The sequence below is a fragment of the Apteryx rowi genome, unplaced genomic scaffold, assembly GCF_003343035.1.
Source record: "Apteryx rowi isolate R43461 unplaced genomic scaffold, aptRow1 scaffold_595, whole genome shotgun sequence".
Classification (NCBI taxonomy): domain Eukaryota; kingdom Metazoa; phylum Chordata; class Aves; order Apterygiformes; family Apterygidae; genus Apteryx; species Apteryx rowi.
Window position 1 is genome coordinate 231,401 of NW_020450866.1, and position 19,660 is coordinate 251,060.

Consider the following 19,660-nt stretch of genomic DNA (forward strand, 5'->3'; position numbering starts at 1 on the left):
TGGCACTGTTACAACTTTCAAAGAAAAAGAAAACCCAAGTTGTGACCAGACTGAAATTGAGATAAGAGGGTTAAGCCATCTCATAGTATTTGGGAAGGAATGGACATACATATGCGATTTGTCCACATCTCCCAAAACCTAAACATACTGCCAGAAGACATGCAAAAAAAGTTTGTTTAACATATATGAGCGCAATATTGCTAGAAGTCTCTCTCATAGGTATGAGGAAAGTTTATTTCAGCAAGACAATTACAGAACCCTGGCAAGCAGCACTTTCTACATCTGAGTACAGGCCTTCCATCCCTTGCCTCTGTAAGTGGATATAAAAGATAAGTCATGGAAACATCAAGGTAATACAAAAAAATCATTCCAGCCCCTCCTACCTGGCATGCATAGAAGTGACCAGTTATTTTCACAACCACCTGATCATTTTCATCAGGTGTCTGGTCACGAGGGACTACAACTTCTGCACTTGTCAGGTTTTGAAGCTCATTTACCTATAAATAGATAGAAGTCAGAAAAATGAAGTAATTTAAAGAAACAAACATCCCACAACAACCAAGCCTCAAAGACCAAGAGCTGCTGAGCACAGAAACAACAGCCTCTAAATTAAAAGCGTTAAAACACACACACACACACACACCAGAAAGCATCCTCGTCCAGCAGTGTACTTTGCCAGATGAGATGCTTGTCTCGCTAACATAAATTAGCACCAAGTTCCCCAGTTTGTAAAAGTGCTTCGAAGACTCTAAATGCAACACACAGAAGGTGTTAAATACATCACTTAAAAAAGCAGATAGATGCTACAGTTAGACAGTGTTTACAGTTGAGTTTACAAGTTTAAGGTCAGAAAACTCATGTCATGTACAATGTAGAGAAGAAAAAATTGCCAAGTCTTTGTAAGTTTTTCCTTGAAAAGCCTCCATAAGACAGAGAGCTCTGAATAGAACAAAGAGAACCATCCAAATTATTTTCAGTAGCCTATCAACTGTCATATTGTTAGATAAAGTTGGGTCTTTTTCCCATTTAGTATCAGCTAGCTCTGACTTAAAAGCATATGAAAATACTAAAGGAGAACCAGCACTTTTGCACAGGATTGAAAAATCTCAGTGATGTTATTCTATGCAGCAAGCTGAGCCAAAGGAAGTCATGACTTAAAACAAAGCAATTTTATTTTTTTGTTGTATATTGAGGTCTGAAGATGCCCAAAACATCCAAAATACAAATTTCTACCATTTATTCAGAACTTATGCTTCCACTCAGTTTTGGCCAGAAATGTCACCTTTGTACACATTGGGTATGATTTTAATCAATGAGATAAGTGAAATCTTTGCAAAAACTGACATAAAGAAAGGTTCACAGAAGCAGGTCTGAAGTGGAAATGTATTAATTCTAAATGGAGGAACTAAATTTCTATTAATAGAGGCTGATCTGCAGATCTGACTGGGATTATCTATTTTCATTAGGCAATTTCTTTTTATGAAATGAAGCATTCTATGAGATTGGCTCCTCTTAATCTGGGGCTAGTAGAAAGGAAAATTTAATATTTACAATTAAGAAAATAGCACCAGCTTTAACGTAACTTCATAGGATTAGCTATTAATTACCTAAATATTTAATCTTTATAGGTATATACACACTTAAATAGGAAACATAACTGAATAACACTAAAAGTTTTACTTCAGGTACTCACTGTTTTGCCTCCTTTACCAATAACTCTACCAGCAGCATAGGATGGCACTTTTATATGAGCCTCAAGTTTCACTTCTTCTTTAGGTCCAAAGAAATTTTCTTCTTTAAGTTTTCCATATATTCTCCCTTGAGCCTGCAAAAATATTCTCAGTTAAACAGTGTGCTTACTGAAATCTAGTTAACTTTAAAAAATTGCACAGAAAGGAGAACTCACAATATACAACCCTGATAAAAAGTTTTCCTCAATAAATACAATAGCTATGTTTCTAAAAGTCTTTGTACCAACTACAAACCCGGTTATCAAGGAACAACTCAGAGATTATTATTATTCTGCTTTTCAGTGAAATACTGCTTTTAAAATAAACTGTTACATCTCTGTAGAGGTAAAGAGTGGTGGAGAGAAGGAGAACTGTGTGGCTGAATTGTGTTTTTATTACCACCACAGCGCAGAATACAGTTAATTGGTTCAAAAATATATTCTTTTAAGGATGCTAAAATAAGTCATGGGATGAAGACTTCGTTTACAACAAACTGCATACTTTTACATTCAGTTACAACATATTTTGGTTAAAGAAAAAAAGAAATCAGGACTTGCTCAGTTTTCTAAGGTCGAAAATTAAATCCACATAGATCTAAATGGCACCCTGGGAACAAACATTACTTTAACAAAGAGGCAGCTCCCTGTTCTGGGCAGGGGGAACGTACAAATGCCAGGTAGCAAGAAGAACGTCCACTGAGACTAGCTGCTGAATCTCACTGATACCTCTCCTTCTCCCCTCTGCACCCCCCCCCTTTTTTTTTTAAAAAAATATATATTTTTTTCCTTTCCTGCCATTCATCAACAAATTCTTAAGAAATGATACACCAGATCTTCTACTCTTTGCATATCCTAGAAGTATCAAAAGAACAACTCCGCTGTGACATTGAAGAGAGATGCTCTGCAAAGAGTACAAACCTATGACCACAGAGCTTTTCCAGCTCAGACTCTTTATCGCCTTAAGTCACACACTGACAGGCCCTGTCACTGCATGCACCCTAAATGCAACCGTCTTGCATGGCACCACTGCAGCGGAACATGGAAAGTCCAAAAAGATTACATGATATAATAACTAGTAGTAGCTTATTTTACCTCAACTTTTCCTCATTCCCTCAAGCTCACACAAGCTTATACCACCCTAGAATGGGTAAGACCAAAGACTTTTTCTGATCTTGGAGCTGAAAGTACTCAGTACTTTTGTAAGTCAGACTCCATCTGAACAGTATGGGGAAAAAAACTCCCTAGTGCACAGCTTTGACCTAGGTGGTGGGATACTACAGGTAGTGAGAGGAAGCTATTACCCTGTCACACAGGAGAAAAGCTGTCTCTTGCCGGTGAGGCAAAGGACTATTCAAAAAGTCGTACAAAAGCTCAGTACAAATACTGCATGTTGGCATCATCAACAGCCCTAGGACCAGTGGTGTCCTGCTCCAGGAGAAAATTCAAAAGGGTTTGCCAAGAGCAGATAAGATGATTCTCCAAACCATGGTCTTGAGCCGCTGACTCTGAAAGTATTTCCAAATTCATTACAAGAGAAAGACAATAGCGTAGCCATTTTTATCTCAATATATTTCATGCGCATAATGCCTCTGACAACCTGCTCAGGCTGTGGGGCTCACCAGGAGAGGTACTACAGGAAAGAGTACTGCATCACTGCTGGATTATAAAGCAAGGTGGGGTGTAATTTTTAAAAAGGTTTGGAGTGTTGGAAATAGGTCTATGATCTTTCAGCTCTTGAAAAAGTCTTGAAGGACAAAGAAATGCAACTTAAATGGGTTGTAGCTCCTTTACAGTAGAACAGTGGCTGAAATACGCTGTCTACACTGCATTCCGCTTCCTTTGCGCATGTCCCAGCTCCGAGGCAACGCAATCCTCTCCAGATATCAGTGTCACGGGCATGCCTAAACTCTATGGAGCACTGCAGCCGAGGCTGTAAGCAGTGGCATATTCTCCATCTTCTTCCAGCTCCCTTGCTAATAGGGAGTCCTGCACACCGCAACCTCCTCAGGCTACTGCAGCTGCCAAGGAAAGGGGTGCAGCCACTGCAGCTACCACCACCATGAATCAGACATCAGCACATCAACGTGGAGGGGAAAGGGTGCCAAACCCAGGCTCCATGCTGATACTGCTTCTCCCAGAGCCAGTTGCTCCTCTGAACAGCAACCATTCCTTCCCCGAGCTGCTGTGCACACAGATTAGGCTCTTGTTGTCCAGCAAGCGATAACCTGTGCTCAAAGATGGAGAAGACATTTGAACAGATCTTAAGGACAGCCTTACTGAAGCGTGGGCCTGACCGTAAGGCTTGCTTCAGGCAACAGTGGTGATAAAAGAAAGCACTGGACTCTGCCTTTGCCCATCTCAGGCAAGAGGTCATTGCTCAAAGAGGTAATAAAAGTCAATGTGGGATGGAGCTGAAGGGAGCCCCAAGGGTAATTCCTCCTCCACAAGACCAGCACTCTCAGGAGCATCGGTTGTGCCAACATGTTGATCCCACTTTGCAAATACAAGCCAAAAAGTGCACAGAAGTGACTGACTGATGTGATTTTAGCCAAAGTAGAGGCTGGAAAACAGGGACACTTTCTTCCTTGCATGATCCGGGTTTGGGAGAAGTGGCTGGCAGAGGACTAGTCTGCAGGAGTCCAGGGCTACCTTAGGAAGGAAGCTTGAGAATGACTTTGCCTACGTGAAAATGAGCATAAGGGGTGCCCAAATCCTGCTACTGCTTGAGGATAAATTCATTGATATCCAGTGGAAGGAAAAGGTAGCCAGAATCTGCCCGTGTGCTACTCCCAGAGCACATGAGTGTCCTCCTATACATGGGCCATGCATGGTCAAGCCCATGAGGCCACAGAAAACTTCAGTCAAGCAGAGCTTCTAAATTACACTTCACATTCAATAGCTTTACAAATCAATATGGTAAGACTTCAAAATGAGCAATAATCCCAAATTCATCTAGATTGCTATTACTACTGCAGAATACCTGCCCTGATACTTTTCCAAAACTCCTAAAGGCATTCATGAAACTGATTCTAGCTATGCCTGAAGTTTCTACACCTGCTTCTTCCAAGATGCCCTGAAGCAAAAAATACAAAACTATAAAAATGAGAACAGACAAGAAAGCAATGCCAGGACGTGAACTCTCAAGTGACTTCCTACCTGCTCTGGGCCTCATCTGTGATGAAACTAGGCTGCTGCACAGAACCATCTGCATTACTCCTAACATGACCAACTCCTTTTGGGGTAACTACATTTATCCCTTAGCACTTAAGGCAGAAGGCCACTCCACAACTTGATTTGAACAAAAAAATAGGATAATCAGGTTGGAGTATCTCCATGTAGTTGGAGTGTAAATACAAATAGAAACCCTGCACTTATCTACAGAGCTACCCAAAAAGCATTTTCCATCTGGCACACAACAGTAACCTGGAGAGACTCAGTCTCTCATCTTGTCAGCTTTGTTATTTCAATTAAATGGACTCAATTTTTGCATATATTAAGATAGGCTAGAAAGACTGAACTATTACGCTCATATACTACAGAGAAAATTAGGAATGCAATATGGTTATATTTTCATGCTAGACTTGATTCTACCTTATGTAAAACTCCCACCAATAAGGCAACCAGAACACGGCCTCTGATGATACTGTATTACTCATATATTCATATGAGATCCTTTTTGGCAGAAGGAAAGCAAAAATCAAGTATTTACTAAAATTCTGAATAAAATAGTACTTAGAACCAAGTATTTTCTTTTCACTACAGCTCCTTACAGCCCAAAGGCCACTATAGATTGAGAAGTTTTTATACATTATACCTTGAACTGAGCTTCTGGAGGTCCAGTGATGATAACCATTCTCAGCTTGGCATCTGGTCCTTCAGCAGGGGCAATCTGGAACAGATAAACATAGCTTTTGGTAGCTTTTTTTGGAGGAATAGTTTAAAACCACCTCCTCCCCATTTCAGTCTCACATTCTGTTCAAGAGTGAAAAATTATTCGCCACAGCAGTAGCATTACACTTCAGTCATGATGAGTTTGTTCTCTTTAAAGTGCATTAATTAGCTATAATGAAATATGTAGAAATGGGCTAAACCATAAGCAAGTTTACTTCTGAAAATTAAAGGCATAGCTACTCATCTGCAGATGGCAAAATCCCACAGCAATTTTCACGTGGCTATGAATGATACAAGACATGTAGCTTTCAAAAAACAAGTTTGGTTAATAGACAGAGATTTTTTATCCTTACCCGCTAACTTTAGTCTTTCTAACAAGTTGTGCCCGTTAACCAAAGTTTGCATCTGTCTCCCTGAAAGCAGAAGGTCACTTTACTGTCATAACTAATCATATCTGAAATATTCATCCATACCGGACAACAAGTTTGCAGTTTCCAGTAGTTTTGTATCTACAGACATTTGTGTGTCCCGAATAAAAATTAAGCTCCACTGCAGTTGAGACAGAGATGCCTGTAGGGTCTCTAGCAGTTCATGTCACCACAAAAGAAAGATTCCTGTGGGTGTTGTTCTCAGACTCCAATGGCATTAAATAATTCAAACTAGCCTCTGACATTCTGTATGAATCTTTTGTTTATCACAACTGACATTTCCATTGTTGCAGCTAGTATTACATAGCCACTGTTGAATGGGCAATATATTAAACACTACAGGATTTCATCTTAGCTGTTGGCGTAGGGATATTTTTCATATTTAACAGCTGTAGTTTATTTCAGACAAATTACCAGTCACCATGTATCATTGTCACTAAAGAATTTTGCTAACCAAAGTTCATATAATTATTCATATTGTATCCTAAGATGGAGAACACACTATATACTAGTTATTTGGTTTGCCTATTTATTTTTCATATGATTTCTGCTTTCTAATTGGCTTTATTTAAGGAGACATTCATTTTACAGCAGTACATTTACTAAAATAACAAAATACAATGTTGTGGTAAGAGCAAGAAAAGACTAAATCCATTCATTATTTGGAACATACAAGTATTTTAGAGGTGCAAATTTTCAAGGACCCCTTGCAGTCAGCTGACTGAACAGAGCTCAGCCTGATAATTTCCATTCAAGTCCAGTGAACATTGTGGTTTGTCTCTCAATCACCTCACTTTTTCTTAGTGAACACCTGCTCCTTTATTGAAATTCTAGGAAAAATATTTTCCATCAAGTCTTCATTGCATCTTTGTTTCTTACACAAATATAAATGTTCTGGGCCATTTGCTTTGCTTTTATCTTAGCACGTCCTGTTCTCTTCTCAACAGCTGGAGTAAAACATAGCTGAGGGCTATAGCAGAAACATGTACTACCTACCGACGGTAACCTTTCAATGTCTGAAGGGGTAATTTAAGAAACTTCAGTGCTAATTTGGTCTGTCTGCTCTTGGAAGGAGAGGTTATTTACACACAAATATTATTTAAGTGGTGAATTTTTAACTTAGAGAAATAAATTTACATTCCTAACTGGAAAACAACTAGTCTTCCATACTCTGAGCCACAATCCAACTATTTAATATACCCAATATATGCAGCACTCATACCAACTCCTTCAGAGACAGGAAAAGGTGCTCCAACCATAGGAAAGGCCAATGGTTCCCAGCAGGTCCCAGCAGCCTGGTGTGAGGTGGGAATGCAGTCCACAAACCTCAGAGCTCCTTCGCTTCCTGTGGGCTCCTTCGCCAAATCATTCCATCTACTTGAAATCCCTGCCAAACCTGCACTGCCAAGCAACAAATCCAGCACAGGAACGCATCTCAACTCATCAACAGCCACATGTGGCTCTGAAGCGATGAGCTGGACACTACAGCCTCATGCAGAACCCCTACCCAGCTGCAATTTTTTAATCTTATTTTATGACTAACCTAGTTTCATCAGATCTACAAAGCTCAGCACGAGCACAAAGGAAAATGTATATGGATGTAAAATGTTTTTGTATGCAACCATCTTGTACACAACTCAAAACAAACTCAGAAAGCCATGCACAGAGACTTACTACTTTCACTACATAGAGGAAAGTATGATTACTAGTTCGGCAAGCTGAAAGTTATTCAAGCAGCACTCCCTCCAACTTTTAGCTAAAAACACTGATCCCTTAATGATTCATAATTTATTATTTTGCTCAAAAGTTACGGTAAAGATTGCTTGAAGGACAGCTGGTCAACATGAAGGACGTTTAAAAGTTTTAAGTAAGTTTGAACCAACTGCCATGTGAAACACCTATTCTCGCACAAAAGCAAGAGTGCTGCTCCATGTAGTTGGGTCAGATTACAGTTGAAATTACATTTTTATTCTAATTGATAGCTGACATGAAATCTGCAGTTTCACTATTTAACAAGTATACCCTGTATCTGTACAGTTCTCTTAAGATTTAACTCCACTTCCACAAAAGTCTCTATTACTTTATTCCTAATGAAGGTGCAGAAGACTAGAAGACCAGAGCTTTAACAAACTTTTAACTGAATTTCAAGTAATACAGATAAGTTAAATGCGTTAGGTAGAAGGGTGCCAGCCAGCAGAGGAAGCCTGAGGCCACTGTTAGCCAGATGCGTGAAGAAACATGGGCAACTCCCTTTCCACTAAACTGTCTTCCGAGGACCAACTAAAGAACTTGTTTGGTCTGGTTCTCAGAGGTCCAGGTTACTTCACAGTTCTCTCTCAACCTAGCAGTACCTTTCATATGCTACCTAATCTATAGATATAACCTATGGAATGCACACACCAGTACAAGGAAGATTTGATAAAGAACAACCAAGCCACCAAACACACGCACACCCCCTTCCTAGCACTTCCTTCCATTCCTTCCACTAAAAATCTCATCCTAGTGCTCTACTAATGTAAACCCTCTGTGTTGTGTAACTCAATTATTTAATGTATTGCTTAATAAAGGATGGAATTGGGCAGTGTGCCAATTGGTTAACTGGCCAGTAAATCGATTGGCATTCAGTAAAGCACACACAAGATTTATTCATGGGGATTCCCCACTTATTTTGCAGTGCACTATTAGATGAACACCTTCCAGGACAAGCCAGACCTCACTGGCTTCAGCGTACTCCGCTCCGGCCCCTCTGTCCCTGAACTCGCCTGGACTCTGGCGGATACCTGCTCCACAGCACTCACTAAGGAGGTGCCAAGTACTGACTGCCACCTCTCCAGGTACTAGAAAGCTGATTATAAGCAAAAAGAGAACTGAAAAGAAAGCATTTGCATCACTTGGGCAGGCTGATGTCAGTCTAACAGCGTATAACAAAACTACAAACTGCACTTTAGAACACTATTAGTAATTTAAGCCAAAACAGCATCTTTACAGCACAGAATAGCAGAACTGGCTATTCACAGAAAAAAAGCCCAAGGATCTGGAAGAGAAAGCACCCCTTCCTTATGCTTACCACGGCGTTACCAGCAGAAACCCAAGGCCTTCCTACAGCCAAGGAGACAATTGCACTGGCTAACCCCTACACACAGCCAAGGAGCAAATTCACCAAGGAGCAATTTTACCAAATAAGATTGAATTTAAACTTATCCTTCTGTTAGTTCAACTGCTGCAAACCATCTTGTTCTCATCTACATTGAGGTAGCTGGTCAACACACAAACAGCTAAACAACTGTTGGATGTTAAACCACGGTGCTGAGGTAAACGTGATGTTAAAGAATAGATTGACTCAGGAACTGAGAATACATGAGTGATTTTTAAACAGAAAATACCTCAGAGTGGAGCCATCGGAGCTTAATATCTCAGACTCACCCATTTGAAACAGAGCAAGACAGATTCCAGCAGTAAAAGACTTTGCCTGGCATTTGTTTCTAGAAGGGGAATTTACCCAGCCAATTTTCACTTTACCAAATGCAAGAAGAAAGCCTTTAAACACTGCGTCATTAAGACTTAAGTCTGTTTCTAAGAAATTGGGACCACCAAAGTAGTTTTCTTTGCAGCTTATATTTCACACCTCAGGAGACGTTTGAAAACATGCTTCTATAATTATCTTGTCTCAAGGAAGATTAAAAGATGATTTATAAACAAATGTAGCATTTATCACATCACATTCTAAGTGGAGAGTGGGGGAAGACATTCATGAAAATCCTGCTTGTGCAAACTTGCTGAAAGTGTCATATAAAATAGACAGAAAGTTAGTCAGTGTAATAATACCTTAATAGATGCGCCTGCAAAACGAGAAAGTTGTTTGATGTGCTGTCCCTGCTTGCCAATAATAGCTCCAACTGCCAAGGCTGGGATGAACAGATGAACAGTCTCAGACTCGGGCTGTTGCTGTGGGGAAGAAGAAAATATGCAGTGAATGTTTTTGAACATTATGAATCAGACTGACAGGAAAACTGGTATGGAACAAGCATGCATGGAAATGAGGGAGACATCTTAGGATGCCCTGTGAAGTCCGAATATTAAAGGTCTGGCTTTTTCTGAAAATCATGAAATTCACAGAACATGAAAGGACAATTTAAGCCAAAAGAGGATTCTCTTATCTTTTATAAAATAGTTGCAATTTTAATGCTGAGAGTTTAGAAACAATTGTGCTGTTGCTTCTTCAAGAGCAATTCATTCTTACCTGTCACTACCTCGACGCTTTTCCACACGCAAGCCTCAGCAGATGAGGCTGCTACAAGTGAATGGGCTATAGCTTAAGTAGGCAAACTATTTCCAGCTTTCCTAGTTACTTTTTAATAGTAGATTGCGGGGAGAGCTTCACAGAAAGCCTGGGAGTTACATAGATGTTACAATTTCCTTTGCATGGGAGGGATCTGGAATGATAGCCAGCTTAAAAATTGCCAGCAATTCCTCCTGTGTAATATTATGTAACAGTTGGATTCTTGGCAGCAGGCCTAAAACAGGCTAGTAAATTAAATGTGGGATTAAGAGTTTTTAAAAGTAAGAGGACCCTGATAGCCCAGTGGATATCAGGCATTACTGCAGTTTTCTATTACTTTCAGCCAGACACCCCAGCTGGAGAACGCAATATAGCAGTTAAGATCCTCTTGATATGCTGCGTAGCAATGATCAAAGCACAGGGTTACTTATGCCAAGGTAAACCATAACCATTTTACCAGCCTCAGAAGCAGCTTCCAAAGAGCTTGTCTCGGACTAGCAGAGCACCCACTGCACCAAGGTACCATTAATCCATTTGCATCAAGATCACTTCTCAAAAGCATTTCACACAAGCCCTTCTTGGAAATAGGAGGCATTTAAGACCCCTTTTAAAACCTTTTTCCTCTATAAAGTTATGCTTACATATTTTCAAAATTTATTTTGTTCGTCCTCAGCAATACAAGGCCAACGACCCCTCTTCCTACAAAGGCATCTCAAAAAGCACGCAACTACAGCCACTATATCTGTCAGCTGAGGAGAGCCTCTGTACCAGGGAGTACCACTGAACAGAGCATGTGGAAATCGCTATACTCATTTAAGCTTTGTTCTCTGGTGTATTTTAGTAGGGATACAGGCCCACATACACTCACTGAAGCAGCTTTTTCTGGGATATTTTAAAAAAGATGTGTTATATGCAACACACGCAGCAAAAAGCAGCTGTAAACCTAAAAAAAAAAAAGAAGTTATTTCAACTTATTTTTACTTTTAAATTTCAGCAACTTCTTTCAAGGGGAAGCAAAGTCCCAGGGCATTAACCATAAACAAATCACAACAAAATGCTTGTTTCCAAGTTTTACCACTTTATTTTTGGTAAACCTAAGACAACTGTAACCTCAGGGGAAAAAATTCCAGGCACGGATCCCATGGACCAGGTGAAGAAATCCCAAAATAGGATATTTAGAATAGAAACACATTCTGCCAGTCGCTTTAGGTGATCTCAACAGTTACACAATTTACCCTGCATGCAAGGCAACAGGATGCTCGGTGAGTTTTTGCTGATTTAAGCCCATGTTTTCCCTGGACACGGGTCCCAGCCCCGCAACATCCAGCCTCCCCACTCCTTTTGCATGCTTTGCAGCCAGCAGGATTGCAGCTGATTTTCCATGCAGGGAGCAGGTGCCTGACCTGACTAACCACAGAGCCACGCAAATGGCAGCCCTGCAAGAAGGCAGAAAGTGAGAGCAATTAGATCAGGGTACGGGAAAAGGTGGGAACACCCCGTTTAATCTGCCTACAGATCAGTTTAAAATGATCTCAAAACTACACCCTGAAACTGCATATTTGTAATGAAAGATACTAGTCACCGCAGTGTATGTCTTAAACCGCTTTCCAGAAGATTAGTCATTTTCTCCTCTTATTGTTACAAACACCCTGCGAGTGTACTTAGAGTAAGTCCTTTCACACTTTCATCATTAATCCAGCCACATTTCCAGTTATTTGGAAACATTACTGAAGATGCTTAGTGATCTTATCACTTGTGAGAACTGCTTCTGAATGGATACAAATTCATGAGATGTTTGCTCGTTCCAGCTTTGCTCCAAAGACCCATGCCAACTGCGGCTGGTGCAGCGGCAACCCGGCTTTCCTATCCGACGCAACAGGCTGAGCCGCCCCGGCTCACTTACTTCGGTGACCACTACTTTCAATCTCCCGCATGCACTCCAGCTCGTGCAAAACTCCGCTGTTGCTTCCTCTCCCATATGCAACCTCAACTACTTCTCCAGCTAAACTTTGAGTTAATTCATACAACATTGCTATAAATCAACCACGCAACTTGACTTGGTTTTCAAGAATTTACACAGCTTCTACCTAAAACCACCTCCAGACACATTTCTCTACCATACAAATGAATCAAACTTCATTACTTTGTTTGCAGATATTCCTGCCTTCCCTCTGTGCCCATCTGCCTGCAGTACAGTTTTTCCTTCTTCTTCCCAAAGCTCAATTTCAAGCAGCTTTCTTGGCTAGATTCAGTTCACCACTGAAATTCCTTTCTGCTGCTTCACCCATTACACATGAAACATGGGCAACAAAGGCAATGAAAGGCAGAAGACATACATGTGTCTTTCCAAGCGCACAGTCAGCTCACTGTCACCTCTCTCCCTCCTTTCCCTCCTCAGAATTTTCACTTGTTGATACATTAAGACTTCTTAAAAAAAAACAAAACAAAAAAAAATACAACACATCTTTTTTGGAATGAGGCGTCTTAACATTTAAGTTCCATGTTGATGTAACAGTGATATATGTTATCATTAGGGAATGGAGGAGAATCTATCAATACTGAACTGAACATCCATTGTCATTTTTCAAATTCTTGCCTGCAGCAGTATATTGGCACATAGGTACAATCAAATCCATCTCCAGCAAAACATAACAAAGGATTTAGAAGTACTACATCCATTTCCTTACCCACACTGATTTTAACCACTCAAAATAGTATTGCTTGATTTGCTTTAAAGCATAAACATCAAGATGACCAGTAGGTCTTTCTTTTCCTGGCAGAAATCAAGTATAGCAAAGACTTTCAAGAGAATATCATAACACCAGTTCAATTTATTATCTGTTTACCTCCTTACCCAGAATAACTTAAAAAAAAAAAAAAATCCTTTTGTATTTCCTGGAGGACTATCCTCCAAAACACACACACCAAAATGTAGTGCAATGATTACATCACCCATCAATCTTACAGAAGCTTCTGGAGTTCTCAGGAGGATCAACTCTAATCTTCTCTGTGCCATGCCCCATAAGTCATATGGCTTTCCAGGAACTTTTAGGATGAGTTATATCAGAAATAGATTCCTAGATCTTAAATGTGTGTTAGAAGCACTAAATTTAGGGAACTTTTTCCAATTGCACAGAATCTAAGATTAATAAGGCCAAATGAAGCTTGCTTAAACATATACTTCAATGTAAGAACTAAAAAAAAAATCTTGGAGAAAGCATCTGTCTATATGAACTCTAAAGAGCATCCTGCAGTTCAACTTTTTGCTTCATAGTCCCCTTTTCAAAATAGGAATGATATTAAAGAAATTATTTCAAGGCTATGTGAGGAGGTAGAAAGACGTATAATTAGGTTGAATTTATAGAGCTTTAAGAGCAGATGTAGCAGTATCAGATAGGTTCACTAATATTTACAGTAAATTTACCATTTCACCAGGTTCTTAGCCTCCTTAGAGGAGGATGAATCAGTTTCAATTTTAAAATTTACTTTTGTCTTAAAGATAGTTAACTTAATATCCATCTTTATCATTATATTTAATTTTAAGGGCCTTAACAATAGTCATAACTTTAAATATTTCTGTTTAAATGTGTAAGTAGCATACAATTGTTACTCAAGTTGTAAAGTTCATTAAGTCATGGAACTGGTAGTAGTAGTTGGTCAACTAATTTTTGACAATGGTAAAGTCTCCTGTCCATGGAGAATTCCTTGCACTCTTCTTCTCTTCCCCATCCAGTTTATTTCTCCTCATATAACAAAATAGTTTGTTCCAGATAAGACCAGCCCTGGGAGCTGAAAGAGCAGGAGAAAAAAGCCTTTTAAATTTGGAGAAATGGAGAAACCAGCTTCTCCAAGATGTATGGTCCATATGTCCATCCTAACTTAGAGTAATTGTGCAATCACAGATGTGTGAGACAGAAGACCTCTTTTGCAATGTTTGTCCAATGGGTTCAGAACTAGTCCCTCCTACAAAGTCAAAGTCTGAGGTCTCGCTGCAAACTGAGGGTCCTGTTTCAAACCTATCTCGATCAAATAGGTTTGGGCAGGATGATCAGAAGATACCTCCAGCTGCAGAATTAAACGGAACAGCTATAGCACTCTCCCATCCCATGCAGCAGCCAGACAGCAAACCTCGACTCAAACTGGGTCTGGACCACAGCTCCATTTTTTTTTTCCCCACTGCACTTGACCAAAGATTGGCCTGGGGTATCACCAGTTCTTACCAGCTTCACTGAGGGCTTCCCACTGGATTGCTGAGGCCAAAGCACATGACCTTATCTGCTGCCAGATAAGTGACTCTTGCTTGTTAATACAAAATAACATAATGGGAGGTTGGTCATCACTTGCCTTTAAGTGTAAGGGCATCCACTGAGATGCTGGATGGCACAGTATATCCCATGAGCCCTGAAAAGGTTCACTGAAGCCTTAAGACTCAGGGCCGCTGTAAAGCCTTAAAACGCAGGGCCACTAAAAACAACCAGACAAAACAAACAAACAAACACACGCATACACACAACAACAAAACCCCAAAAAACACACCACCACCACAAACCACCCTCCAGGGAGGGGACCGCAAAGCCTGATGCACCAGTCCCCAGGCACAAGAGTCTGAGCCCGGAGAAGACAGTTCAGTCACAAGGTGAAGCAGAGGAAGGTATCTAAAACCCCATGCTGGAAACCAGGGAGGTGCATAAAAGAAGCAATTTGTTGTTTTCTCTCTAGCCTTAAATTTTAAATACGATAAAGCAAGCTGAGAAAAGGGAAGAAAAAGGGATGATTAACTTTGTTCTTTCAGGCTACCCAATCAAAGCTCAGCAGTGGATTGAACAGTCTGTGAAGTTTGGTTCAACCTACATATTTCTGGGTGGTGGGGCAGGAGGACCGCACATGCCTGAGGAATAAGGATTTGGGGAAAAGAGGTTTTGGTCTCAAATCACTGGGGCACACAGTTTGCTAAAGTTAGACAGCACCAGGATGTTCACTCAGATGGAGAACTCTTTCTTAGAATTAAAAATAAATAAATAAATAAATAAATAATAAAAAGAACAGCTCCAGAAACTGAGCTTTCTTAGTTCTGAGAAACTGAGATTCTTGAAGAGCATGGTGACCAGAAACAAATACTTCAGTTCATGGACATCTGATAACACTTGCTTTTGCTGTTTTTTTTTTTTTTTTTTTAAACACAAAAATCAGTATGCTTTAAATACAAAACAGGCTTGATAAGCTTTTTTGTCTATATCCAGCACATTTAACTAATAAAAACAATTTTAAAGGCTGTTTTTGTTCATTAATTGGATTCTAATTTCCACCCAAATCCAGTCCGATGAAAATCAGAAGTGAAAAATTAATCAAGCAAATAAGAAAAGCACCATTCATCATTTTTAACAGAAAATGGAAAAAATACATTAACCAAAGCAAATGGTAAACTGCACATTTGTTTAAATAGGAAGATATACTCACTGTGTTAGCAAAGAATAGGGTAGTTGTGGTGGTACAGACTACACTAAGGCTTTCAGAAAGGTAACTAAAGTACAGATGCAAAACAGAATAAGTCAACTTAAATCAGATTTCCTGCCTGCTCATATAAATCATGATTGAAAACAGTGATCTAAAACACAGATGTAAATTAATCTAACCCATCGGAGGAAGCTAAGCAACTGCTTCTCCATACCAGCAGCTCTCAAACATTTCAGATTAGTCCAACTCTTTCCTACAGCAGCTTAGATTCACCTCCTTCCACACCTCCTGCAAGTCCTTGAACACCAGCCTCCTAGTCCCCTACCATCTGTCCTTAGTGTAACAGTCCATACCAGCTATTTCTTAAAGTAAAATAAAAATTAATTCTCCAAAGATCTAGTCTATTCTGTTCCTAACTCCTGTAACCTCTGCTGCTTCCCCTTACACAGGGCTCACCTGGACCCCTGTGGTACATGTATCATCAGGAGGTTCCCCTTCCCTCCAGCTTGTCCCAACAGCCCAACAGGTTTCCCCAGGAGAATCACTTCTGTGCTCCCAGCCCTACCACACTGTATTTGACTTGCAGCAAACTTGCTCAGCACAAAATGGTAATTTCTTAGTTGCCAGAGTGCAAAGACAGCTGGGCTGAAGTTCTTCCCCCTCCTCAGGATATGCTCTGTGCCCCCAGTCTGAGGGCTGTTGCTCCACACCAGAACCAGAAGCGGAGGACTCCTAGCCAAGTGGATTTGCAGATTCACTCTTCTTTCTGCACCTCCCTGAAGGGTTTTTGCAAAGTTAGAAAGAGCTCTAGGGCCCAAGAGGCTGCCCTTGGGATAAGCTTACCATAACACTTTCTTCTGCCAAGGTCTGGTGCATCAGTCCTGCAAACGCCCCAGAATTATTGACAAGAGCAGCTTTTCCCTTACCTGATGCATCGTCAGAAGAAAAGCATTCCTCATCTTCTCAGGCTTGCATAATAGCCAAAGTATGGCCAAGCAAGGATAAAAACTCGGAAGAATAACAGGTATGATTCTCCAGATAGGTGGGGGCAAAAAAAAAAAAAAAAAAAAAAAAAGTCCCAAAGCACAAGAAGAAGAGCTAGAAGGAGTGGACATCAAATTTTGGGAATGGTTTTATTTTAAAAAACAAATGGAGTTTTGCCTTCTCTGATCTTCCCCCAGATGAACCTCTCTTTACACTCAGCTGAAGCTGCTGCTGCTAGGTCAGTCACACAGCTCCTTCGGTCAGAGCAAGCCTGTGTTCCCACCCACTGCAGGGCTGGTAAGGGAAAATGTTTGTTATTTGTGTTCCTTATGTTAACTTAAGCATTAATCTCAGTCTTTCTGCAAGCCTGCCAACAGCATAATTTTTTTTACAGTTGTGTTTTTAAGTGTCTCCACAGATCCCTTGCTCCATCAAATACATGTGGTTGGTAAATCCATTGCAACATTTGGGATAAGGCTGTAAATTTTTAAAATCCTTGTACCCACTGAAGTAAATAGGATTTTGTGCCAGACTTCAGTGGGAGCAGAATGAGATCTTCCCTGTTTTCCAAGCCTGTTATGTATCTCCAGTATATGTTTTCATTTACTCTAAATGTGCTGCAACTGAATTACCTTAGGATGAGGCATTTATTTTAAGTCACAAAGTCATGTTATCCATTTCTAGCCAGCATTCATTTTTAGCAGTGAGGGAAAGAATTCAAAACTATTTTAAGACTGCATGAAACAGTCTCAGCCAATGCTTGGCCACAATCTAGCATTTTTAAAAATATTTTTAATAGTAAGCAAATCCACTTTGTAAAGTGAAAAAATAAGTCCAGTAAATGACTGCATTAAAGAGTTCTCTTTTGCCATTCTCCCCCTTCCCAACAGCCATAACCACTATCACCAAGGCAAGGCAGACTTACACGACTCGTTTGGTTTTCAGAACACCCCAAACTTTGTCAGAGTGATGTACTGTTTTATTCAAAGCCTCTACCAGACCCAAAGCCAGAATTTAAACCATATTTTTGCTGTGCACTATGAAGAATTATACTGGCCTACAGCTACACTAAATGCTCTTATTTATTTAGTAATAAAAGTTTGCAGCAAGGGGAAACCAACATTAAGCCAAGTATCCTTGAAGACATTCCAGTAAGAGTCAATGCATTAATACAAAATAAGCTTTTGACACTGGTGAAAGAAATCCTAGTGTATTCATTTTCCAATACCAACACTAAAAGTTTAAGCCCTCATTGGAAACAAGAGGCTCATTAAGAAAAGCTTATTTAAAGTCTTGGTACATAGGTCTAATGTGATCCACAGAGTTTTACAACATCCTTACAAATACCTCTTGGGTCACCATTCTGTACATCAGATAAAGTGGTGCTGCCAATGCAGGTTAACAAATGGGAACCCAAGCTCCCCCCACCCTCCAAGCCTTTCTGGTTTATTTAGGACAGACTTAAGCTTATGCTGCGATCCTAAAACCTTCTGCCGTATTCGCTACCTATAGAGCCAGGACTACACACAAAAGATGATGGAGACTTCTCACTATTTAGTGAATTCAGTCAGTCAGCAGCTAACCAAATGTATATATAAGAAAAGACAGGAGCAGTGGGAAAGAGGGAAGGGTTTCAGAGCATCACGAGAAACCCCCCAGTAGCTTCCACACTTTCTCCTTGTGCAGGTGGCCAGGAGCTCCTGACACCACCTGCCTCTATTGGCCAACTGGGGTCAGAGGACAGCCAGCTCCCCCTTGCCCTGCAAGTGTTACTTCTGTATAACGGAAAACACACTGGCATCCCCAGGCGAACCAGGAATGTGGCCCTCCCGGAGGCGATCAGCCCACAGCAGGCAGGGCGGCTCCAGCCCCAGCTCTTGGTCCTGGACACACAAAAAACACGCCATGCAGGAGCACTCTGTCCAGTCAGCCACGCTGGTCTCCTCCTCTTGGGTGAAGCTCTAGGCCATCATCCCCTTCTGCATTTCCAGTTTGGGGACTACTGCAATTCAGCACCAGAAACTGAAACAAATCTAGTTATTACACAGTGGCCGGAGACTACTAAAATCATCTCACTTAGCACCAGTCACTCCAGCTCTTGACCCTGAACTTTAAAGCTTTTCATCACCATCATCATCTACCTGGCAAGCCAAGGGAATCGCCTCATACTACTAGAAGTCACTAACCCAGCTGCACCTGAGAAGCATTTCCAGCATGAAAACCTAGCCAGGATTGGGGGGGTGGAAATCACAGAAGTAGAGAAGGAACATTTTCCAGCAGGCTGCTTATAAGGCATTTCACAAGCAGAGACAGGTTTGACATATTTCTGAACATGGCATGAACTCTTTGTTTTTGCAACATCTAATTAGCCACAAAGCCAAAAAAGCAATATGCCACCTTTTATTCTGAATAGATAGCCAAGAAGCAGAAATGAACACAAGCAGCAGACTGTGAAACTACGTAAGGGGGAATTTTGCTGGTCAGTCACAAGCAGTAAACATGGGTATTTGGTGCTGCAACACTCTACAACCACAAAAACAGAGATGTTTAAAAGCACTTCTGCTTAAGAAGTTGTGACATTTGCACACCAGGCACGAGGGTACCCCAGACTCCTGGCAAGTTGTCCATGAAATCTGTGGTTGCGAAAGAGATATGGGTACCCCATCAGTCTGGTTTATAAAGACTCTGCTCTCTGACTCCTTAGAAGCTACAGGAAAAAACAGGTTCTGAAAACACAGAAAGGCCACTTGTTTTTCACCACGCGTAACGAACACACACACACAAGATGGAGCCAGCTACAGCAGAACGAGGAGACTTGACCGACTTTTGTTGCTGGCCTGAAGGAGGTCAGCACCCTGCAGTAACAACCTGTTACTTGGCACCTTAAGAAATGCA

At 40.7% G+C, this 19,660-nt stretch overlaps 1 protein-coding gene across 1 annotated transcript in view; it reads right to left on the reverse strand.

Moving 5' to 3' along the window:
* The window catches only part of IGF2BP3 (insulin like growth factor 2 mRNA binding protein 3), a gene marked incomplete at its 5' end in the record, with an annotated part of 122,565 nt that overhangs the window by 3,192 nt on the left and 99,713 nt on the right, over positions 1-19,660 (reverse strand). Inside the window, 4 exons of the mRNA XM_026082820.1 lie at positions 384-497; positions 1,694-1,825; positions 5,544-5,618; positions 9,874-9,993. Of these exons, the coding sequence (XP_025938605.1) occupies positions 384-497; positions 1,694-1,825; positions 5,544-5,618; positions 9,874-9,993 (441 nt within the window). The remainder of the gene's footprint in view (positions 1-383; positions 498-1,693; positions 1,826-5,543; positions 5,619-9,873; positions 9,994-19,660) is intronic.